The 26,110-nt window shown below is 40.6% G+C and overlaps 2 protein-coding genes across 10 annotated transcripts in view; one reads left to right on the top strand and one right to left on the bottom strand.

Moving 5' to 3' along the window:
• Positions 1–22,848, bottom strand: part of LOC124310481 (stress-activated protein kinase JNK) — a 158,627-nt gene extending 135,779 nt beyond the window's left edge. For 8 of the 9 annotated variants that reach the window (XM_046774480.1, XM_046774482.1, XM_046774481.1 and 5 more), the window contains exon 1: positions 22,662–22,795. The gene's annotated coding sequence lies outside the window, so the exon portion shown is untranslated. Of the gene's footprint in view, positions 1–22,661 lie in introns of all 9 variants that reach the window. The other variant, XM_046774491.1, reaches the window with a different exon arrangement.
• A 385-nt stretch (positions 22,849–23,233) lies between these two features.
• Positions 23,234–25,402, top strand: LOC124310485 (peroxisome biogenesis factor 2). The gene is made up of 2 exons (XM_046774494.1): positions 23,234–23,363; positions 23,654–25,402. Exon 2 carries the CDS (start codon positions 23,667–23,669, stop codon positions 24,501–24,503), a length of 837 nt encoding a protein of 278 aa, XP_046630450.1. The 5' UTR covers positions 23,234–23,363; positions 23,654–23,666; the 3' UTR covers positions 24,504–25,402.
• The last annotated feature ends 708 nt before the right edge of the window (positions 25,403–26,110 follow it).

Here is a 26,110-nt window from a genome sequence, read left to right as displayed (position 1 = left end):
GATGGCAACGTAACCTTTTGTCCTTCCTCCTTATTGCTAGACGACGTCGTCCTTGTCTCGAGTTCCTCGCCCCGCTCAGGACTCTGCGAGTACCACCAGCCACTGACCGAAGCCAGTCAACGTCAAGCTCAAGCAACGCTCCCGAGACCCTCAGCCTCGTGACGACGACGACGAAGACGACAGTCTCGGGATGCGAGCGATTAGTTGCAGTGCTTACAATTAGTAACGACATGCTGTCGCAAAAAGTTCATGAGGTCGATTTTAGTAACGTAATAACGATGCGTGTTTCGGGAAATTCTTTTACTTCAAACCTTTAGAATTGTCTGAAATTTAGTCAGCGATAATAAGTAGTACATACTTATATTTTGAAAATCCAGTCGTTCGAAAATTCCACATCAAGGATTTTTTTCCCCGATGTTTCGTTACGTTCACGTTACTGACTTCAGTCTGGTAAAAGTTTACCAGTACACTTTGAAAAAATTTAGAAGCTTCCTAACATTTTAAGACGAATTATGGAATCGCCAGAATAGAAACAGTGTATGGACAAAAATCTGTCCAACTTTTTCATCTAAGTGATTTCACAATATCGCCAGAAATTGGGGAAATTCTTGGGTTCTGAAAATAGGTATACAATCATGGAGATAAGAGCAGCGATATGCCGGTGAATTCTATTACCTCTTTTTAATTTTATCGATGAGAAAAAAACGCTCATCTTTGAATAATAATTCTGCCAAATCCGAAACGTATAAGCTGCGTAACAGCAGCTTTTGTGACAGTTTTCAAGCTTCCTCGATAATTCAAAGGACCAGGCTCACATATTAACGCCCACCGAATGACAATTTAACAATGTTAAGCTGGACGATAATTTCACATTGAGCCAAAAAAAATTGTTTAAACGTTATTGCAGTGAAAATCTCGGGCTATTTATATTCACTCTTGTGAAAATTGCAGAAGGTAGCATTACCTCAAACTGATTGTGAGTTGAAAGTTTGCTATTGAAATCTGTGAAAACCAGGACGCGTGGAAATGGAATGTAGAAAAGAATTTGCAAATTTCATTTTCTGGTTCCGGAGTGTCGCGTAAAGGCGTTGAGGAGTATCGAAACGACGTTAGGATCGATGGAGTCGTGACGACTGCGACAGACGGCGAGTATCGAACCACCGTGACGATTTTTCTCGCGTGTGCAGGGGTTTGAGACGTCACACGGAAGGAGCTTCAGTTAATTTCCTGTCCAAGGAGCGCAGACCTCCGAGACTCTAGTCGAAGCCGAATCTGATTTCCGCCATCTAGTTGCTTCCTCCTACTACCTGAAGATCAACCGATTTAACTGGAAACACGAAGCCGCGCGAGAAAGTCTCGGTTTCCGTTTCATTCAACAAATTCTTACCAGAATATAATGGAATGTGTGCGAAAACTTTCGCGAGTAAAAAATAAAACGTCGAGATAAAAGCTCGGTTATATAACGTCACGCTTTCCTTTTCACTGTGAAAACAAAACTGCGGCTGCATTGATTTAGCGAGTTGAAACTGAGGCGAACGTCGGGGTTAATATATTAACGAAATCTATGAGGATCGCGACTGTGAGCCGAGGAAAAGAATTTAAATTTCAATTTATCAAGTGTCTGAAAGGGACGTTGAAAAACGACCAGACTCTCTACAAGTCTGGAAGAAATTTTATAACGCGAAAATCACGGAAGAAATATTTCGACATTTATAAACGCCGAATTTTCTCCATCATTATCATCATATAAAGAATTGGTTGTAATTGGTACCTTCCGGTGGAAAATGTGAGGCCTGAAATCAATCTCACTCTGATATGGTTTGCGCATTTTCCGAGTCTACATAAACGTTTGAGATTGAAAAATATGATCATTCTTAACCTTGACTTTCCATAGAGAAGTGTTAATTTTGAACTAGTTGTTTTAAACCACCCAAGATAGTATCATTTCACCATTATTTGTCATCTCGTTTGTACGTTTGTTATTATTCTTGAAGTTTCACAGAATACTATTAATCATTGTAACGTTAAAAACTGTTTTTAATTTCATATCCACAATAATTCTTCATACAATAGGTGCGCGTACATGCGCCTCCACACACTCCCAGCGATTACTGATACTCGCAATTTGTCAGAGTCGGCCGGATGCAAATCCCCAATAAAACAATCTCAGATAACAATGCCACGTGAATGAATTTCCACCCGTCACCTGTTACGTTGAGTGTATCTGTGCTTAAAGCTTCGTCCGCACCACCGGAATCCTACTGCGACACTGCTGTGATCTAAAATTGTACTGTCAACTTCCAGCGTTACGGTTGCGTTTCCGTTATCTGAGCTGCAGTGCCGTATTCGCGTAATACAGATCCAACGAATGTCACGACATCGCGCAGCGTCGCTTTCCTATTACTGATTTACGCTTTGCACCACCTACCTGTTTCTGCTTCGAGATATCTAATTGTGGTATACCAACCCACGTGAGTTTGCCGAATTTCAAAGCTCACCAAGCAAATTTCGGGTAGTCCGAGTAAATAAATTCAGTCAGACGGGATTACAGTTGGTAAATAGAGAATTTCGGCAAGACTTTGACTCGAGCAAGCCTTGCGAGGAATCCCTAGTTCCGAGTAAATGATCAACCCAGAATATGTAATGAGAAGATAGAGGAGGCGGTACGCTGGGCGAAAGGCTTTCGAGAAAGTTGGAATACTCGATTTGGTAATTGAAGTTAAATAAACGAAAAATTCAATATCAAACCAACGCCGTCACTTGTGGATCATTTCTCTGCTAAAAGACTTCCAGCAGCGCAGGCGGATGTAATTCATCAGCGCTCAAACGTCACTCGACTTACTCAATCAGGTCGGAAAATCAATTCACCCAAACCGCCTGCGCCAAAAACCATCGACTCGCTTCGCCTTTTGTGAAGGTTAAAACAATGTTTCACGACCAGTTTCATCCATCACGTGTTTCGAGCTCTGTTCACACTTGCAAAATTCACACACCGTCAAACAAAATAACGTCCGGTAGACACTGATTGTGCAGGGAAATTTAACACGAGTACCCTTGTCATGCCCAGCACTCCACCAGTCCCGGTATCGATTCTACCTTCCTCAAAATGTTGCAGGAAGCTCAAAAACGCCGCAAAATTGGATGAGTCCGTGTCACCAAAGTTCAGACGAGTTGTTCAGCCCCGTTATGATCCTCGCCGATATATTACGCGTAAATCCTGGCAATTTGGAAACACATGATGCCTTTACTAGGATAAAGTATGTCGAAGCTCCATACATCCAACGACTCCATTGACGCGGTGATAGCAGCCTACGCGAAGTATTCTCATATAAAATTGACCGTTGACCCAGGAATCAAATATCTCATCCATTCTGACCGGCGATCTCGTCGACCCCTCTCACAAAGATTGACGCCGCCAATCTCGTAACTCGGTATCTTAGCTACTCGCCATGTATACCTACCTGCCATTTCTCAAGGCTGATTCATGAATTTCACGTTTCCGGAGGATGTATCTCGCGACTGTGGCGACCATCCCGCACACCAGTAAATCCATTTGAATCTATAATTCGAAATTCTAGAGGGGGAGGATGTTACAAGGGTTTTATGGGAATTTCTACCGAGTTTCGAACGAGAATTTCAACGAAGAAACTCTGCAGTAGGCACGGCAACTTTTACGGAAAAACATGAGTATGAAGAAGCACGTACACCTGCGATCAAAAACACTATCGGAAACACAACGATAGGTACAAGGTATCTGTGTGACAACGAAAACTAATTCTCCTTGTCTGTATAATTTATATGCTCATTTGAATAATATTTTTCTAATTAAGATAAATTCGTCGCGACGACAAAACGCTAATCATAAGACGTAAGTCATTTTCCTGTGTCTGAATCCAGATTCATACGTGCGTGTCTGTGATGAGAAAAAAAAATATCGCCACACCAAATTAGAATGCAGGGAAATTGAGAGAGTATAATTCATTATTCGATTCGCAAAATTAACACTCATTCGTAAGGAAAACGAAATTTCTTTTTTTATTCTACGATACCCGGAGGTACCTTTCCAAAGGCGTCTCATGCCGCCTTCCGGGGCTAAAATCTGCGAGAAGCCGAGATACCCGGTCAGTAATATTCTCGGGAATATAAATATGTATCAACCATGGAGAAGGAGCCATATTTTCACGTGAACCATCTCTAGAAATGCGGCGGTATCGGATATATCATCGGCTTTAGATGTATTGCTGGAGGCATTGTGCTCTTTAGACATACGAGTGAGCGAACGTGGGATATTGAAATATTGAAAACCGCCATGTCGAAATAGTCAAGATTTCCATGGACCGATTGGATCCACGGGTTTCAATATACTTCCCTGCTTATTTCCGGGGTATCGGAGTTTTGAATAACAGCTTCAAATTCCTGATATTCCATATTTGTCGAAGGTGAAAACCGAGCGCCCGTTTGTCTCCGGTGAATCGCAAGAGAGAAAGAAAGAGAGAATCTCTTGGTTCTGGTTGCAGCCAAACAAACTTGTCGAATAAGCTTCCTCCAAGAAGGTACGCACGCGCTTTCAGGATCTCCTAATTTATATCGGACATCTGTCGCCTTTCTCACGGACGACGACCACAGCGATGATAAACAAACGGAGGTGATAAACTATATGGGTTTGAGGCACGATGCTATTTGTCTATGTAGGACTGTCCGCCGCTTGAACCGTGGTCGACACGAAATCGTGTCAGCGCCTTCGCCGAGCCAATGAAGTCTACACCTCGTTGCAACCTGCTGTAGTAAATTAACTCAAATCACAACAAAGTCTGACGGGAGATAAATTCAGATGAGAAAAGCGACTGTTCGCTTAAAAATAGATGACGGGTTATACGTGGCAGGATATTTTCTCCTCCAATTCTCCCAGGATTTAGCCGAGTTACGGGGGCTTCAAAGTATTATACGACTACTCAAAACAGAGTGAATTACGAAAACGATATCAGAATCGTGGAGGCGTTTGATTTACTCGTTTATAACTATGAAACATCGATATTTCAAATATTCAAGACCTCCGGATGAAATCTTGTTGTTCAAATTATAATGATGAGCTACTGAGCTTTTAGGTATATCGTTGTCAGACACTCTGCGATGGAGAAATTATTTGCTGCGTTATTTTCAATCTGTATCAACATTATGAATACATTATCAGTAGAAATTTCAAGTTCCGACGTTAACTTTTGCATATTCACACAGGGATCTTGTCAGGACCATAACTATGAACTTTTTTAAAAATGAACTGTGAACATTACGATATCTTGGAATCGAAATTCTTTGAATAATTTTTTACACTTTTTCTAATCTCATCACCATCCTTTAGATAAATGGCAGAAAGCTGGGTTAGATTTATCAAGTAATCCGAGTAACTCAGGTGAACGAAACGCAATCGACGCAATTCGATTCAAAGTAGAGAAGTGCGGATTGGATAATTCGGGTATCCCGCGACATCGGAAGACGTATTACGTGACGAGCACGAATTGGATTCGCAATCAGCAGAGTTCCATGTTACCAATCGCATTCGCGCAGTGTTGCGAAAGCATGAAGCTAAAATCCGATTCAAACGTTCAGCAGCCCCGATTTATACCTCGGAAAGCCGAGGAACACGTCCTTACACAGTTATATATATAAAGGCGTGAGAGACAGAGGGGAAGTAAGAGGAGAAGAATAAAAAGTGAAAAAGAGGAGTTGCGGGAGATAGAGAAACCCCCCTACCAGAATAAAACTTTGGTGAACTTTGAGAAAGTTCGCGGTAGATGGGAGAGAATCCTTATTCCAGGTAAAAGTACACATATACACCTACACTTGAAACAACGAACCAGCCTGAAATAAATTATTAAATCTTAGCCACATTTGTCGCACGGTGTCGCCGTTTCGTCTGCTGCTGCGAACATGGCGGTTGTGTTTTCATTGTTGAAAAGAAAGTTGATGAAACGTCACTCATTCTCTTACCTCGCGGTGGTCATACAGGGATGAAAAGAAATTTCCCCGAAACACAAGGAGTAATAAGAATAGGAGATGAAGAACTTTCTTCTAGTATCATCGTGAAAAATGGCTCTCTTTCTTTTTCGCTAGCGTTACTTGCTCTTTGCGAAGCTTGCCAAGTGTAAAAGTGAATTTTACTCGACCGCTGGAAACGTTATTTCGATCCCATAGTTTTTTACAGGCATTGCCGGTATATTTTTGGTATACCAAAGGGCAGTGATCATTTTATTTCCATCAAGTTTTCGCTTCTGTCAATGAAATCCACGTTCATTTAGTAGACGGTAAAAACCAAGAGAAATAAAAATAAAAAAAACTTTGTATAAAAAAATCATCAGAGGCCCAGAAATAACGTTACCGATCTCACCCTATAATTCAACATTCGGAAAATCTTGAAAGCTCTCCGCACATCAGAAGACTCACTTTACGCCAAATTCTCCGAGCTTTCGACAGGCTTCTAAACCAAGCCCTGACCGTTTCTCCATGAGAAGTTAGACGGATAGATACCAATGATGGTGCAATTCTGCATATTCAAAAATAACGGATGAATGCGCGTTGTCAAAACGTCTACAATTCCCCAGACATTTGGCACTAAACTTGGTACTCAATTAAGCCAAATTTCAGTACCGTACAAGCATTACCGTGAGCTAGCGGACAACCCTTGAGTAGCAATTCGGCAGAGCCGTAGTTCAAGAGGCAGAAGACCGTGTAATGAGCCGGTTTAGTATATCGGGGTACAACTTTTAATTGTCGTCTCTACCCGCCGAGGAAGCCACGTACCAAAGTTGGTCAGACTGGACAGTGCAGGTTAGAGTTGGTTGACAGGAATAAGAACACAGAGCTGAAGGAGGATTCGCGTGATTACAGTGGTCCCGCTATACGTACATCGGTCGTGTTCTTCCTTAATGCGGGACGTTCGCTACCGCGAGCACAACAACGATGATTAACTAGTTAGCTCTATTGTTCAACGACAATTTGCGCCGAAGCGTAGAGCGGTAAACAAACGGGGGTCGTTTCCAGGGAATAACGAACGCTGCTATTCGTATCGGACAGACAACGATTACACGGATGTCAAATTGAACATGGTTGTGTCGTTTTACGGGTTGACGACGTGGTAAATGCGTCTACGTACTAGCTTTGCATGAGCTTTCCTTCTTCAATAAGCTTCTCCACCTAACTGTTCACTAATCGTTCAAACCCAGAGAGTACCTTTAAATAAAGGTCCGTTGACCATCCACGTTCGATTTCAGCAAAAACTGGTAATCTCCACTCATCGATCTCCGACTATTTAGGGGTAATTTTTATGAAACTCGAAGGGAAGTGCACATCGCCGTTGATTAAACGCGCCGCTTTACACAACGTGCAGGTCCATCGGGTGGCCAGATATTTCCACACTGACCGTGCACCGTAGGTGAAACCAAACGGGAATAAATAACCGGGAACATTGCTCCTGTTTTTGAAATGTCGAGTTGGCAGCGCGAAGCGTCCGAGAGTTTGGAGGAGCCCACTTTGCCCGTCGACGGCCTTTAATTAAGCGGCCAGAATTCGCAGGTCATTAGCGAATCCTGTGTAGGTTCGCAACAGGGTTCGACGCTCGTCATCGAAAAGCCTGGTTATACCAGTTACACGGATTTACCAAAGGCATCGGAATATCCATCAAAGTTCATCAGCTTTTGACTGGCCGGTCACAGCTTTCCTCCTCGTCGGACTTGGACGAAAATCGTGCAACATTCGCAGCTGTCTAATAAAGCTGACTAATTTCCGACGTCAGATGATCCGCATTCAGCAGTCAATAAATACCTAGCGATTTTTACCAATAACAATTTCCTTTCCTCCTCCGCGTTGGAATAACTGATACAATACACTATTCGAGTGTTCGTCGGTGAAAAAAAAAAAAGGTATTAGGCAAAACCGTGTAGAGGGAGCGTCTAGGTAATGGTAATTGTATGCAAACTACCGGGATTGGTTTGGTAGGTGCACAGGGGATAATCGGATAATCGGTAGCGATTAATTAGGGGCGAAAGGAGGGTAATTATAAAGGCAAACTGATTCGGGATTTGGCAACGCAAACGCGGATGCTGCCTTGCATGGGGATGTTAGTCGTGCCGATGGACGAGTCGTCTAGGTACTGGTAGCCGGTTCTCCAGTATGCAGACCCGCAGTTATAAGTATATAACCCGCTTATTCCAGGCCTCGCTGCTCTTCGTGGTCTACGTGCACTCCCACGGGATGTTATCGGAAATCTGGGTGCTAACCTCGAACGTGGTTTTCCGGGGACGCCGGTGATCGCGGTGCATCTCGAAGGGTCGCGGATCAGAGCCAGTGAGATAAATTATACGAGCAGCTGAATTTGATAGAATTCTATATTTCTCGAAAATCGGGTATATTTTGGTGAACGTCGATTGTTTTTGGATCGCCTAATTGAGATATAAAAGAGATTGTTAGTACAATATGTTTCGTTACAATAATTTGAGCATATTATCTACCTAATAACCTATTGATTTTTTTCTCAGGTTATAGTTTTTTCACATCGTCAATTGAATATGAAATTAAAACCGCCAGGAGGCAAGGGAACCGGCTGTTCGCGACAGAGGAATGCGAACTCACTTGGAAATAATATTTAATTTCCGCCGGTATAGCATTTGAAGTTTTTTATTTAATTCCTTTCGCAATCTACAATATCGCAGCATATACTACGAAAAAAAAATTCAAACAACTTTTAGAATTTCTGCAAGTACCTAACTTTGATTCAGAGCAATAATTCCTCTCCAATAAATACATTTCCATTTGCAGTGTATACGCAGATGTTTTGATAAATGATTTTTCTGAGTATGTAGCTATAAAATTAAACATTGATTGTTGATAATTCGATGCCTGAACAAGATTTCGTATATAAATAATGTATCAGTGAAGTAGCTTAAGGACACGAGCCAAGTGATCAGTTTCGTGTTCCCAATAAAAATGTAAAAATTCAGCCATCGATATCTAATCGTTATTTCGTTGCTCGGCTACTAAAAGTCTGAGCGAAGTTTAACCTCATCTGAGAATAGTACCCCCAAGACGAAGGGACTGCAAGATAACGGTTCGTCTAATCACACTAAATCAGGCTGATAAAGTTGGCGGGTGTAACAAGGGAGCAACTCGAAATATCGTAAAGATTAAGATAACTCAATGGCATCAATTACAGGAGAACGTTCGTCATAACGAGAGTATAGAATGAGAGGTACGAGGAAATAATGATGGTTCAGGTAGCGGCGGAGGGTGCAGGGAAACGTGTTTGTGATTATGAAAACGAGAGACCGGAAATAGACGCGCACGAGGAGGGCGATGTACATCCACATACCCGCCGGCCGAGTCAACTCGCTTATCTATCCCATTACACACTCATTAAACACAATAATTTAGGTTACCTGTACGAGCGTCGTGATGGGAGGCGGGGAGGCGGGGAGCGGAGGTGGGAAGCTAATCTCAAGACGGGACCGATTATTTCGTTCGCTGCGTGCGCCCTGCGATACGATTTCATCCATCTCATCGATGAGCTAATTTGAACGGCATCTCCTTAACGGGATCATGCAGAATAACTGGCTCGAGCTTACCAAAAAATATTACATCGTGGCCCCTTGAAGTGGTTGGAAAAATTACCTGACTTTCCGTAAGGTAATTACACTTCTATCATGACCAAAATCCGAACTAATGGGTGGGGTATAGAAAATCAAAAACACCAAAAAGTCGACCGAACGAAATCTCTAAAGTCAAACTACCAACAGTTAGAAACGTCGACAGATCATAAATACGCAAAGATGACTTGTAGAAAAATAGATATTGAGAACGCACAAATGTATAAAGAAATTTACGCTGACATTTTTTTTTTTTTTGAGGATGGCCAAAATTTCGAAGGGCAAAACATTGAATCGCGAAAATACGGAACAGCCAAAAAGTCGACTTTTCAAATGTCAGACTCGCGCCTTTGTCGAAAATCTACGAATCCGAATTTATCAATAACGACTAACCAAAGACTCGAAAGGTCGAAATGTCGAAACCCGCTAAAGACGGAATGGCCAAAGTGCCGAAAGGTTGGATAACGTCGGAAATCCATATATTCTCTGCAACTCCACACGATCCGATGGCCGGTATCTAATGCCATCTAGCATACGGCTACATAACTATGCAACCGTACTGAGGCCTTTCGTCTTTCCGACCCTTCTGCATTTTGCGGATCGGAATTATGCTCCTTTCGAACTTTTATCGTAGACAACTAATTTTTTCAGTTTTGCGACTGTTCGAAGTATTAGCCGCTCTCAATTTTTAATTTCGGAACTTTCATTTGTCTGTATCTCCACATTCTGTGCGTTGTTCATTCGGAATGCCGTCTGTTCTGAAAATACTTTTTCGGATAAAAAAGCGTTCGGTTAAATGAACTTTTGGGATAACAGTTATTCTACCGGGTGATTTATCGAAAATCCCGACTTCGGTACGCCGATCATTCGTTGTTTTAAAATTCGTAACTCGAAAAATTCGGGTTCTCGACTGGCCGACTTTTTGGACTTTCGAGATTTTGACCCGCATCCGAACTAATAGTACAAATTCAAGTACATATCTAATAAATAAATACAAATATAAATATGAATAATAAATAAATTGTTCTTAGAATTTTAGTTTTACGTGAGAGAAGCTTTATTCTTCTTCTTTTCATACCGCCAAGAAATTCTTTGACTATTTGAACGATTCCCCAAAATTTTCCTGGCTTTCCGGTTTTTCCCGACTAGTGGCCACCACGAATAAGCCGCATTGCACTTGACGACGTGTGATATAATTCGGAGGAATCGGTTGCAAACATCATTATTCAATTGTTTATACTATTAGATCGCACAATTATGCGACTCAATTGGCTTATGCGAGTACAACGACGTGAGGCATATCATACTTTTGCGAGTACTTTGGATAATACTGGATGGAGTTATTACGGGATAGTGTAAATCAAAAACGACCAACTACGTTTCAAAAATACCATATTATCTCTCATTTCCAACTTAGCACTATCGTAGATCAATCGCAGATGAGAATGACTTTTATTCTCGCTTCTGCATTTGGTTTGATAATCGAAATTATCCTCAGGTGGCACAAAAGTACAATAAAATTGTGTATGGCATAGACTTCGTGTCAAATTGTTTTTTTGGTAAAACTGCACAAGTATTTCCGCGATAAAAGAAAAAGGTTGCACTTGATTTTCGGAAAAAGATTTTTGGTATTCCACTAACGGCTTTTGTGTCCTTAGAAATCAAGGTAATTGAACGAATTCACAGTGTTTCATTTGAAGCAAAGACCAGATGATGATAGGTAGTTCACCACAATTTGGATGCGGATGAGTGATTGAAAGGATAATTGAATACGTGTGTACGGAGGGTACGTGGAGAACCGGTAGCGGGAAACCCTCTCGACATTGATGTCGTAAAATAGATACTTCAGTGGCGACAGGAGTAGTTGACGGGATGCGAGAACCGCGTGCATCGAGCCGAATCCATGCAGCAGGTAGGTAAAGGTAACCGGTGGAGTTTGTCATATTTTTAGCGAGTGATTGAACGCGGTTCACTTAGCTGTGAAATTATCAATAAAGGGCAAAGAGGGTGGTGGAGTTACAGGAATGCACGAGGAGGTCAACCGACTGCACTGCAGCAGCAGGAAAAGCAGCGTGTAGCTTCATCGCAGTTTCAGACCCTCACCTTTTCGTTATTGCAGCATAAAGTATCCTGCGGCGGAACAGAAGTCACTCATCATCCTCAGGGATCAAAAATTATACGAAGCTGAAGCTAGCATCCAGAGTTAGCAGTCAAACATGCCAAATTTCTCACATATAAAACTATGCGATACAAATTTATATACATAATCGTAGAAAAGTCTTAGCTTTTTCTATGACATTGATCAGTTTTTTCGATTTTTTGGCCATAACGCCTCATTATCATCAATGACGGCACGCTTGACTGCCAGCTGCCACATTAAAGTTAATAACGTTAACGTAACGAAACATCATGGAATAAATCGTCGTACGATTTTAGAACGACTTTCAAGAAGTTCAAAATATGAACATGTTTTCTTTGTTGTGATTGAGTAACTGAATTTTTTCCGAAACATGTATCTTTAAAGTAACGTTACCAACTTCAACCTCATTTTGGAAGACTATCCATCACCTCTGTCGTGGATTCGAAAATCACGGAGAGGAAAGTCTAAAACCGGAACCCGGAACTCGGAATAATTCGACGCCTCTTCTACCGAGGAAGGAGTTATGCCTCGACCATCTGAGATACGCGTAATCGCAGGTACCAGGTGGAAACAATTTCGGCAGAGCAATGGCGCCGGGCCGGACTTCGAAGCACTAAATCTCGGATACCCAGCGAGCCTCTCTAACCTTTTGTGAAATTTCATCTCGTAAATCGAGGAGCTAAGACGGCTCGCTGAGGAGAGGATTCGACCAACAGATATTCAGGAAACAGAGAATGATCTAAGATTTCACGCGTCGATTGAACGAACCTTGGAAACGTCCGCGAGGAAATGATCCTGAACACTTTTGCCAACTTCACGACACTGGATGAAAAGTTGTAAGCGGCAAAAGTGTGACGATGAATGAGAGGAGGAAAAACCTCTTTTGCCTACGAAAACTAAGGGAATGCTTTTCTCGTGACTTGTGCTGATGACTCGAGAATATCGTATTGAAGTTAGTAACGTTATCGTGACGATTCATGCTGAGGAAAAAGCGTTATTTCGCGATAGTGGAATTGTCCATGATTCAGTAAACCGCAATAAAACAAAACACACTCATATTTTCAAATCTTAGTTCTTTAAAAATCATTGTACAATTGTTAAACTAGTGATTTTGTTCCAAATGTTTCGTTGCGATAACGTTACTAACTTCCACCTCGTTCGAGAATATGAAATGCGAGTTATCATCGCTTTATCAATCTTTCTTACGCGGATAGACTGGAATGTGCAAAAAATCAATGAAACGTATTATGCGAACGTCATATCATCTGCTTAAGTGAGTACGATTCGGATGTTTTTACACGGGAGTGTGTGCATTTCACGGTTACGAAGTGATTTATAGCAGTACCTCTTCATCCTTCCTATACTTTATCAAGTATAGGACTTGAAGCGAAATGGAAATTTGATAAATGTTGTTTCTTTATTGTACGTTTTCGCCAATGGCTTGATCGATTAACCCGCCAAGTTCGCAATTTTTCAAATACTGCGGGTATCGTTGTACCTCATCGTCTCTTAAACTTTAACGAAAGTATAAAATAAATCTACCACTCTGCTACATACAACCCTTACTCGATTACAAGAATTTCACCAATCAATCGATAAAATCAGCTGCAAGATTCCCCGAGAAGATATAATCAAGGGTCGAAAAAACCGAAGTATAAACTGACTGCGCGAAAAGTCTTGCAGCTACGAATGAACAATCAGTGTTAACCAAGCCGCGTCCAAGATATCTGAGGGTAGAATACCTGAAATCAACGAAACTAAAAAAATTCCGCAAAAGAAATGGAAAAAAGAAAAAGGTCCCGATCTATTCCTAGTCACCGGTTTCCCGAGACTGACACGCTCGGGGTTGAAAACTCAGCTCGCGTGGTTCGAGGAGGGCGGGGGAAAGTTGCTGGAGGGTTGCCGACGTAGGAAAGGAAGAAACCAGGGCGCAGAGGGGGCGAGGAGGGCGAGGCGGGCGCCTCGGATGACGTCGGTTCTGGTGGACAGAGAAGAGAATCCACCCCTGGCGATCAATACCTCGCCACGCCTCGCGACAGCGGCACCCAAATGCTGACTTCTCTGGCCGCCCGGTTTGCAGCCTCGAGAATGAGCTGAATTCCAAGCCAATGCCAATGCATGCTCTTCGTGCCCCGCACATCGTTCAAGTCCGGTCCATCCGTAAGCGCAATTACGACTTTTCTTCGAGTTGACGCGAGCGCGAGAAGAAGCGACTGACGCAAAAATAATGCTGCTTTCGACTAAATTGCGATATCTTTTTACGCGAAGTTCAATTTCTCATTATTATACACAAATCCAACGAACAGAACCATAATTCACCTATAAAAACTCGATCTACAATCGCAATTATGAATTTTGTAACAAATTACATTCATTGTTATATATAGACACGAATCGTGCTTCGAAAATTTATCGTATTTAATTCACGATATATTTTCTTAGCTTAATGATAAATGCTGTACAATAAATTCAAATCCGTTCATCTTTGGGGTCGAAGAAGTTGTGCAAAATCGCAGAATCGGTACACGTGTATTAGAGGTGGTGTGAATACAATTGTTGAATTTCTCGGGAGAATTTGCAAGGAAATTACGAATTCTACTACAGGTGAACCTACAAACTCGGTGGGGAACCACCGCATATTTCTTACAGATGTGTATACATAAAACTTGACTTCGTCGGTTAATAATAAATTGTATTTGCAAATCGTACGTATTACTGTAGTAATTATTTCAAGCGGAAATGAAGGCAGCTCCGGAAGCTTGAAAAGAAATTTTTTATACTAGATTCGAGCTACTATGGTGCACATGCTTTCACTGCTTTTCGAGACAAGGTATCGATAATATCATATTGGCTTTGAAATGGCGACGATTTCTTCCCCCGGTAGGGACAAAAGTTTATAGAATACAATATACCGAGGAAAGACAGTGAAACAGATTTTCTTACTCCAACATCACTTCATGCCAGTATTATAACATTATAATATTATAATATATGTAATACCGTGCAATTTAGTTTTCCAAAGAAAACTAAACTTGAGTCATGAAACTCCATCTGCGGATGGTGACAAATTTTATCCGAAAATCTCAAGTATCTATATCTGTGAGATAACAAATACACGTATCAGACAAATAAACACTACGACTTAATATTTTAATAGTGATTCAAAAGACGTTGGATGGTCTCACTTTCCTATGGTAAAAAAAGAAAATTCGGACACCCGGTAGGATGCGGCAGCTAATATTGGCTACCTTGGCTCTTCAAAGGCAACGGAAGATGGCAGCATTTACCGCGAGAGGATTTTCTCCAACCCGAGTACAACACTTTACTCGGAGAGAAATGAATAATAACGGTCATTATCTTTTTATTACGAGGCGTAGAGCCAGTAATGCGATAAGAAAAGGAATCGTTTAGATAATATATGTACATACCGCAACAAATTTGCGCTACTAATTGTCAGATTGAACGAAATAAACGGGTGTTAAATTCTGCTAATATGTGGTAATCCATTTTTCAATTATAACGGAAGTACAGAGGCTCGTCGTTACGAAATATTTTCGTTTTATACAAATTCTTAAACGATACTTAAAGGATTTAATCGCTGTTATTTCGTCTGCGTTATTTTCGAGAATTGATACTCAAAATTCGGGTATTAAGAACGAAAGACCTGGATCTTGAAAAGATTTTCGAGTATTATCGGGGTCTGGAATCGCGTTCGCAATTAATGTGACTGAAGGGCCAAGATCTTATGGGGTAGATATCATACACAAGCGGGCTGGATAAGTTGAATAATAGCGAATAAAACCATGATTAATCCATGTCGCAGGACAGAGTTTATAATAGATTAATTAATCAACTTTGTATCTCAGCATTAAATTTTTCACTCGACAATTTCCGTGATTATTCCTCTTTGCATCAAGGCTAATTATTTTCTACTTAACGCAGTTGAATAATAATAATAATAATAATAATAATAAAAACGGCCGATGTGTAAATTAGGAATCTGAAACACCACCGAGGTATGTAAGGCTTGTAAATAAAAAGTGCGACATACCTCACTGACAAAGAATAATCAGCAAGGTATTTTAACGATCCATGAGGCAACGCGACGTTGATACTCCAGAAATCAACTTCGTAACAGTAATTTAGTAACTTCTTGTGATTGATCGATCGAGCAATTGGCTGTCGTCGTCGGTCCCGCGACAAAGGGGAATTAATAAAGTCCGGGAGGATTGAAAACGAGATCATAATACAGAGAGATCGGTTTTCCCAAGGCATTCAAGACTTTTTCAACCTTCGATAGACGCGGCTTCAAAACGAATGTAACGACCATTGAGAAGAGCTCTGAATACGGTGATACAAGGTATATCATGGTGTAACGAGACGCGATATCGAATAATGGATCATCGTCCTTATAATACAGGAGGATGCCGCAGGAGCCAAGCCAAACCCAGGCGAACTAAAATCACCGTTGTAAACACGGTTTAATAACGAGTATAATAGGCAAATCGCGTCCTCCGCAATGCGACCCTCCATGGTGTAAGTGCAGACCATACAGCGACGGATCCATATCGGAACGGATGGCTGCCCCTGAACCAGGCTTCGAATCCACCCGGCAAACAACGAGGTTCAGCCACTGCAGCCATCCAGCCCCCATATCACACCTGTTTGTCCAAATGTATGTTTAATGGTTACCGCTGTGTCGGCAAACAGCCAAATACAGCCTGCCTGCACGCATTATACCGAAATATTAATTAATCCGTATCGCGTTCTGTACAGAGTTTCGATTACAAATTTCTAAGTATGTATAACCGTTTTGTTTTGTTGTACAGTGGGAAATACGAATTGTTGCCTTGTTTCATTGCAATTATCAAAGCCGGAGTCCGGCTTGACTTTTGCAATTCAATTAACGGATCGCGAATTTGTTGTTGTTTCAATTCCTGTACAATGTTTTTTTTTTTTTACTTAAGAATAATACCTGATCAATGATTTGCAGAACGTATAATGTTTCATGCTCAACGAAGCCTATGTTTTGATTTAATCGCAATAAAACTGCAATCAATGGTTAGACAACTTATCATCATAATGTAAAATTTTAAGCTTTGAATCGATGTTGAAAAATGTTAATCATTCATCTTAAGACGTTCAATTTTTGCATTATTTTTCTATTCACTTGCGTTCTACGGCGCGAATATTTCAATAAAACATTACACACCTATAACGTGCTATATAAAATTTTAATCGAAACATCTATAATTTAGAATTCCAATTTGAACTTCTAATCAACTGTTTTTTTTTTTTATAATTCTAGACCTGAAAAGTACAACGCAAGTATATTCTTAGGTATCGTTATCAAAATAACGTAGCGCAAGCCATTGATCCTAAAATCTGAGCTTATAATTTCACACCTACTTTCATTCCCGTTCCAAATCAATAAAGCCTGGTTTTCTCGTAACTGGATGAATGAAATACATAGCTATAGATACCTTCTGTAGTTCTTTTTATCTATTTTTCGTCTGCACGCCAAAGTCTAGGTTCTAGCAATCTACTCAATATGACCGTTTCCTCAGTTCCTTCCTCCCTTTATCTATCCCTCATCTCTCATCACCCATGCACCTAAAACTTGGGATTTTTCGAGTCTAGTGAGCTGCAGCCGATGAATACCAATTTTATACGCACGTCGTCGTAAGCTACCCGACAATAATAAAACGAAGAGGCGCGTACTTCAGCGTCGTGAGATGATCGCAGTCTAGAGGAATGTCGTTACTATATGTATATATGTATATATATATACACACACACATATATAGGTCATATCAAGTTTCCTGTTTTGCCATGCGGGATTCTCGGCGAGCCTTAAACCTCAGCGGATGGTAAGTCGAAAAAAAAAATAAAAAATATAAGGACAAGGCGCGTAAATTCCTGCGCGCATATGTCACGTGTTTTGGCGCATGCAACACACATGCGCATATATTTTACGCAATAGATGCACGATACCTGCTTGCTTTGCTTGCTTAGCTCGCTCGCTTGGATGCGTATGTGTAACGCTCCTCCTCTATACACACGTTCACCCGCATCGTGCTGCTTGTGCAGGCAAGTTACATGGACGGATACGTTCCCTCATGCACACCCGTCGCTGCGCAGCAGCCCCATTTAATCCCAATCAATGCCGTTGCGGGGTTGCGAGGGGTGTTGCGGAGGATCAGAGGAAACGGGAGGACCCGTTTAAAATATTTACGTCATTCGCCGCGGTATTCAAACAGATATTTTACCTTCGTACGTCTAGCTGATTCACGTCGCGATGAAAAGATCCGTTCGTTGTTTTTCATATATCGAACTGTGAATAGTTGAATAATTGTTGCTCCAATCACATGTACGCCAATTAGAAGCATGGGAATTGAATTGTTATTCAAGGGGAATGAATTTATCATCACAACTATAATCGTACCTGTGTATATTAACGTGTTTCAGAGAAAAATAATTTACGATTCTCCACCGTGCCACCCCTTAAAAAGTTTGTTCAGGTTAAAAGAGAGATTCTGTCGAAAGATAAGCGTTCTACGTTATGCGAAAGACTGCGCTCAATTGGGTTTTCACTTTTTTTTTTTTTTTAGATGTTTTTGAATTTGTGAAGAAACATGTTTTAACACTTAGAATGTTATTTCTTTCCTGACGTTTATATTCGGACCGAATATCACGATATATAACACAACAATATATCATGCGGGAAATCTTATTCTCCTAGGTTGAAAGTTTATATAAAGTTATAACTATTTTATAAGATTGTATTAATAATGAGAAAGTCGCCAGATGCACTTCTCAAATATCCAACAGCGAATTAACCATACTTGCAATAAATATTGCAGACAAATTTTCAAACGTAATTAATCCATAATTGGTTGTAATACGCAGAAATAATGATTTTCGCAATTAGGGTACTCGACTTTTTCAGAGAAAATTGCCAGTTATGACATTTGCGAAGCAGCGTGTGTAAGATAAAACGATGATAGGATTTCATGAAAAATAAAGCGACAGACACGTGAAATATTACCGAAGACCAAAAATAAAAACGAAGCATGTCGTACTGCGCATAATACGTGGTGAGACGGAGATGTCGAAAATTTATACACCGAATATACGATATAAAGTAGACACAACGTATTTTTAATATCCAAAACAACATATTTCCGAGATCTTCGACATTCGTTATCCCCCCTTTGGCACGAAGCTACGATATATAACATATCTACACAATCGCCTGTAGAATTGAGCATATATATATACATATATACGTACGATATTCGCGTCGGAACAGCTATCAGGAGAGAGAAGTTTAAATGCAAATTGGTCCATTTAAATATCAGACCAATTACCAGCGGTCGTCCGATCGAGAGCTCGAAATTTCGTTCATTAACGCGAGTGAAAAAAAATAACTTGAATGCGAAAAAGAAAAAAATAACAAGGGTAGAGGAGGAATCCTGCGGTTTCAGATATTTATTACTATACTCATTACACACGTATGCGAAAGCCAAGTACATAACGAGCTTGCAAAAAACACACATTGAGAATCGGAGGAGGAAATTTACGACTTAATACGATTCGCAGCCGCCTGCGGAGGGGAGAAACGGAAGGAATAACGGAACTGGGATCGATACCCACACAACAGTTTGGATTTTAACGGGTCAACGGATCTCAGATTGTCCAGTGGCATGTTTGGCACATGGGGCTCGGCAAGCTGATAACACCGTGGGAGAAGGGACAATTTCGCTCGCAATCGAACGACGTGCAATTACCTGTAGCCAACGGGGATTCGACGGTTAAATCGCCGATATCGATGAATATGGCGATCGTGTATATCGGTTATAAAATAATAAAACTTTGTTGTAGATGAATTTCTGCATCGACGAATAATAGGATAAACGAGAATAAACGAATATGTCGCCCTCCGGGGAGGTATGGTATCGTTCTTTTACAGGGCCGAGTTATAATCAAGGCTGACCTTTGAAACTGCTCCCTAAATTCACTGCATTTTTATGTTTGCACAGCGGTAATTAACGGCGGAGCGGATAAGCCGTTTCTGGTGTAACGAGTAGGCGATGCAAAGCTTGAATATGTTTAAATATATTTATATACATGTATACGCACGTATAAATTAAGGTGGACGTTAATTTCCAAGTTATACTTCTCACCCTTGGAATCCATAGACAATCACGAGAAAACAGTGCGTGGACTGTTTCAAATTTTTAGCTTGATTGGAGAGGATGACGAAATCGATTTTGAATTGAAAACAAAAACAACACATTTTTTGAGTAAAAAGTGAGTTATTATTCAATTCATTTCATTTGGTCGGAAAAAGGAAAAATCGAAAACGACAAAAAAAACGGAACAATTTCGATAGAAAATGCAGCGTGGTGGTCTCTAAAACGCTTTTCACTGGTCAAATTGATTTCGACACCCTTTCCAATTTCGGGACGATATATGTGAATTTTTTTTTAATTGTCGAACAAAAACGAAAATAAAAAACAAAATAATAGTTTTCTTCTTTCTTACTCGGAAATTGAGATCTTTATTTTTATTAGTTTAAATTTCAAATCGATTTCGGCACTCTTGCCGATCTAGTTAAAAATCTGAAAAAATTCACAAACAATTTTTTCGTCATTATCTATCGTTCCGGGGGTGAGAAGTATATGCTGAAAATTAACGACCATCCTAATATATATTCTAAAATTCATTCGTCGGTAATTGTCGTAAAACGCAAATGCCACATATTTCTTTCTATGTACCGGATCTTAGAAAAGTGTTTATAATATACTATTCACTTCTTTCGCGACTGTTACTCTAAACGAAGCCGTTATACACGCTGAAGTACGTAATATTGTTTTGATCACCTGATTTCAAACGAGGCACATAAGGAAAAGGGACAGAAATGATCGATTCTTCGTTACAACCGGCTCAGTTCTTCCAGCAGTGTACGGATTATTATTATTATGTAATGCGGTTGCCGGTGGCATAATTTTTTTACTACATAATGTAGATAAAGAAGCCAAGGGGGTCTCTTTGCAGGTTGATAAAAATGATAATCGGCGTTATCTTTCGAATAATTAAGAATATACTGACCGGTTTCGTTTCATAATTAGCAGGACGGTCAGCTGTTTTTCCACGTTGGCCACTGTGAGAAAGTTTTGGCAAAGCGAAACGAAAAACAGTTTTACAAATAACTGTAGACCGAAAAGAAATTCGATGTTTGAATAGATTTTTGGAAGGACTATGAATTACCGGAAGCGAGTGAATAAAACGAAACAAAATAAGTAAACTTATAGCACAAACACAACCCTGTGTATCAATCGAATTAACAGCTGATCATTCATCAGCGACAGGAAATAACTTGTTACGTATAATCACGTTAGTAATTAATTATCGACAACGCTTTTGAGGCTAAAAATGCGTCGTCAAAGATTCGTTTAGATGGAATTTCATTACTCTGTTAGACGGTGTAAAAATGTGCAATAAATTCATGCACGTAACGCGATGACCATAATAGAGTATATCATGACTATAACACCTACGTACTCGTCGGCATCGATCGTCAATTTCACACTTAATTCTGAACAAGAAATTCCGGCATAGTGTAAAGGAAAGCCTAATATACATACACTGCAATATATTCTTATAAATTCATGGGAAAATAATATCCATATGTATATATTTTGTACGTATTTTCCGTCTTTCGATTACGCACTATTATAGAAGCTTTCCTTTTTCACGAGTTTAAGTAATAACATAGCTACCATGTGAATTATATTATTCGAGGCTGAAGCTGGCAGCCAGAATTATCAGCCAAACGTTTCAATATTCATTCGAATAAGATAATGAAATCCGAAGTCAAAAATTTGTGAAATATCATCGACCCCCCGATACATTTATAGAATTATGAGGATAAAACTGAACTGAATTTTTCTATTTGCAAAAAGTTTACCACGTTTGGCAGCTAACTCTGCTCGCTAGCTTCTTCAAATTCAGTCGTTTTATCGTTCGAAAGAAAAAATTTGAAAAAATTTGCCAATACATTACATATGCTAATGAAACACACCGTCGCCTGTAAAGGCAATCTAGAAAAATTAAATGCTGCTCGTTCTTTACGAGCAGAAAGAGGAAAGAGTAAAATTATGCAACGAGTAAACCGAGTACGTAAAAGACCGCAGATTGTACATATGATATACAATGACTCGAAGGATTGTGTACCACACGAAATGCGAGCCAGAACCTGAGTGCGTATATATCCACATAATTTTGACGAAAGAAAAAGCGATAAAAAAAAAAAAAAAAATGATTACATCGTCAAAACAAGAGAAGCGTGTAGAGAATAACGGACGATGGAAGAAATGAATATTTATATTCAAATGCGATGTGAATTCTCTGCTTAACCTTCGTCGGAATTGAATTCAAGGTGTCCGTACGCAGGTTGCACCTAATCTGGCACTTCGTCCCGGCGGCATCGTCGCGTCCGAAGTGAGAAACGATTAGGAGACCGTGTAGCAAAGAAGAGTCAAGAGAGCGAGAGAGAGAGAGAGAGAGGGGTGGGGGAGGGGGATGCAGGGTGATAGAGGAGGCGAAACAGGGAGTCGACATGTGCGAAGGTGGCGCCTGGCGAGGTTATGGCTCGACATTGACGTTCAATTTCGGGCCGCCGGGCGTACGAGAGGGAATCGGGCATGCGGTCAAAAATTGGGTAAACAGCGTACGAGGCTTTCGGTAAATGGCCGGAGGATTTAGCGCTGCCAGAATTTGAGGTTAACCTGTCAGCGCAGCGGTGCGGATCAATGCTACCACCTGCGGAAGCGGGGAGTAAAGAAAAAAAAAAGAACAACGGTTTAATTCCGGTTACTCACCGCGACGAGTGTTGAGTACGGACCACTCCCCAGGTACGGAAACTCGGGCACGTGACAGAGGCGAATTTTCTTCCGTCCGTGTTGCGGCGGTGCCGAAGAAAATCGTCGCCGTACGGTGGTAGAGAATAGCCGAGGAGCCGGCGGTTCTAAGAGCAAAACATCGTCGCGCCACTCGGCGCAGGAAACTGAAAACTCGCGAATAGGAGGAACGACACTCGCAACAAACACACCGCGATGACGTCACACCACCAGCGGCAACATGGATCCCTCGAGTCTCGAGCCGAGCCTCGTATAACCTCGAATCTCGATTCACGGCCACCCGCCGATTATCTCTCCGCCGACCGTCGCTGCCTGGCTTTTACCGCGATTCAAAGTATTTAAACCACTCGCACGCGTTCACTCGACTACGACCCTTCCTTCCCTCGGTAATCCGCGAATAACCTTGACTTCTGACAGACAGCAAGACCGCCGAACTTCGGGTTCCCAGTCCTGTCAGTGACTAGCGCTGACTAGCGCAGACGATCAACGACGAGCCTGCTCTCCTAAGGCGTAGGCGAACCGACGCGCATATTCGACCATATTATACTACCGGACAGCTTACGAAGACGTCTTGATGCGAGGCTTCGTACACGATCCTGGATCGGTTTCGATTGCTGTCGGTATCGACGATTTTTTATACTTTATAAACGGTTAATACACCAGGTAAGTGTATCAGAGAATTTTTCGGACGCTGCGCACGCGCCGAGCGCGAATTTCAAACTGCTAATATTGACGATCTTGATTTTGACGTTGATCTATCAAGGATTGGAGATTATTTCTAGATTGTTATTTTATATTTTTGTAGTAATAGAAAGGAATAAATGCTTTGGATACTATCGGGTTTCTCTTGTACTAGTAAAATAATTTGAATATGATTATACCTGATATTTTCTCACTCATCACGGTGCTAAAAGAGCCGATCGAATGTAAACAATGGTTCTAATGATTCGCAGACACAAGAGCGTCATGGCAACATCGGCTTACGTGTCACGGATCAACCAGATTGACGCGTCTCAACTTGATAAGGAAATTTACCACATCCTACGGCAGCAGACTACCGAGATATCGAAGTTGTGCACACCTGGAACGATTGGGAAATGGCAGCCAGAAATTAACGCCCTGTTGAAAGTGGTCGTATGGAATTATTCTCTCAGAAACGGAAACTCTACCTTCGGGCAGCAGCTGTTGAACCTCCACTACGATAAATATAACAAGAAAAAGGCGATTCTTTATATTATTCTTAGCGTTGTGCCCGGTTATCTTCAGGAGAAGATGATCGATAATAGACTGATTGGTAGTGTGGAGAGGGGAAACCAAATCCGTCGATTCCTCGATTGGATATCTACAACTGTTCGATTACTGACTTTTGTCAATATTTTGGTTTTTCTGAACCAAGGAAATCAGCCTAACATCATCGAAAGAGTACTGGGAATATACAATCGGCCGACAACGACGCAACGGCCAAGAAACATCGGTTACTCTTATGTGACGAGAGAGTTATTGTGGCACAGTTTGATTGAATTATTCACTATCGGCCTACCGATGGTGAATGTTCACCTTATCAAGCAGAGGATCAAGCGAATCTGGTGGACGAGGAAAATTATTGGCAGATCTGTCGCCCCCAAATTGGAGTTCGACACAAAATGTCCGGAATGTGATCAGAGTCCTAATCTACCAAGGCACGCAGGATGCGAACATATTTTCTGCTACTACTGTATGAAGGCACGTTTCACTGTCGACAACTCCTTCGAGTGTCCTTCCTGTGGAGTGGAATTACACTCAGCACGAATGAGGACTGCTTGACTTCCCGACCATTGCTCCGCAGTCTATATTTCTGTGCTAAATATATCTGTACATATGTATATGCATTGGAACAAGGATAATAATTCAGATATTTTAAAGCAAACAGAGTCTCGTTACTCACAATTAACATTGAGTACCTCAGCTATGAGTGTCAAGTTTTTCAGTACAATCAAAATAAGTTTTATTCTTTCGAAGGACAGCGATACTTTCTCCAGGTTGAGAGACATTTATAGCTCTTGAAATCCTACAGTGTTTGCTTGTATTTCTTCACTCTGAAAATGTGATTAGTATAGTATAATATAGTGTTTATTGGTGCTTTCTTGTACAGAATATGGCCACTGCACTAGGCAATGTGATTAGAAGCTTGCGGCACGTAGCGCTATCTAACGGCAAACTTTTGCGACATAAAACGTCACATGGCCAGATAATTCGACTGCGTTAGATTGTTAACTTGGAGCATATTGCTCTAACGTCGGTACGTTAGAATTCACGCATACCGTTGACTGATATATATATATTTTCAGTCAACGTTAGGTTGTAGTAGATATTGCTATTCTTTGAATACCCGCAGAGGGAATGTGACCATCTAATCTAAATCTAATTTTGATACAAATATCGTGTTTGCTTGATGCAGCTAGCACTTGTGTGTTACATATTACTAATTGTAAGATGAACATTGTCATTGCACTTACGAGTTTTGTATTGTCGTGAGTTTCAAGCAATTTTGTATTGTATGCAAATTCTGCTGATGATGTAACAAAAAAAAAATACACTCCAAGAGAATGTTCTTCAACGAGGTCAAGAAATTTCATTTCTATTGTCTATTGAAATAGTGCACATGCATTGATTCGATACTTATGTTCGACCAGTGATTTGAAATAAATTTTCTAGTCATATTATATTGTACATTATTCCCAAAATTATCTAACCTAATAAACACCGGATATAAATATAAGTTTTGTAAAAATAAATGTAAATCAGAACTGGCAAATCTGCGTGAGTCAGAGCTGAGCTACAAACGAGTTGTTAGCATGAGTATTACTGAATATACAGACAATTTTAAAAAGTAAAGTGAACAAATAGCTTGTTATACTTGGCGACACCACTAGAACAATTAAAAATGTACAACTTATAATAAGAAGAAGCCGAGCAATAAGACGGGTTTGTTTTGTCTGCAACAAATAAAAAAAAAAAGATTGACATAAACCAGAATAAAGAGATTCGGTGATTCTTATATCTTTTTCAATACCAAAGATTGTCTATAGGTTTCGTAGTGGACGGAAAAGTATTTCAAAAGTTACGAGTAATAGTTTACATGGAACTGTGAAATTTCTCATTCATACGAATAGCATAACGTGGCGGTATGAACGGTTAAAGTTATACGGTCGGTATTACGATACTGTTTCGGCAAAGTATCAATGCATAAGTTGAAAGAGAAGTATTTCAAATCATCATATATGAACTTACACTCGCGTACAATGTTTGCCTGTCCGTCCCTACTTCAAATCTAGCCGCTTGTCCGTGTCGCGACTCAAAACAAATCTGCTTTGTATCTATGTCCTATTCTCTATACTGTTGCGAAATCGTATCCGTATCATCATCAATGT

Source organism: Neodiprion virginianus, chromosome 1, assembly GCF_021901495.1.
Source record: "Neodiprion virginianus isolate iyNeoVirg1 chromosome 1, iyNeoVirg1.1, whole genome shotgun sequence".
NCBI classification, from domain to species: Eukaryota; Metazoa; Arthropoda; class Insecta; order Hymenoptera; family Diprionidae; genus Neodiprion; species Neodiprion virginianus.
Note: the sequence above shows the minus strand (reverse complement) of the source record. Positions and strands in the feature narration are given on the sequence as shown.

Excerpts from the sequence above, each read along its gene's own strand:
- LOC124310485 (XM_046774494.1), top strand. The coding sequence starts at position 23,667 with ATGGCAACATCGGCTTACGTGTCACGGATCAACCAGATTGACGCGTCT.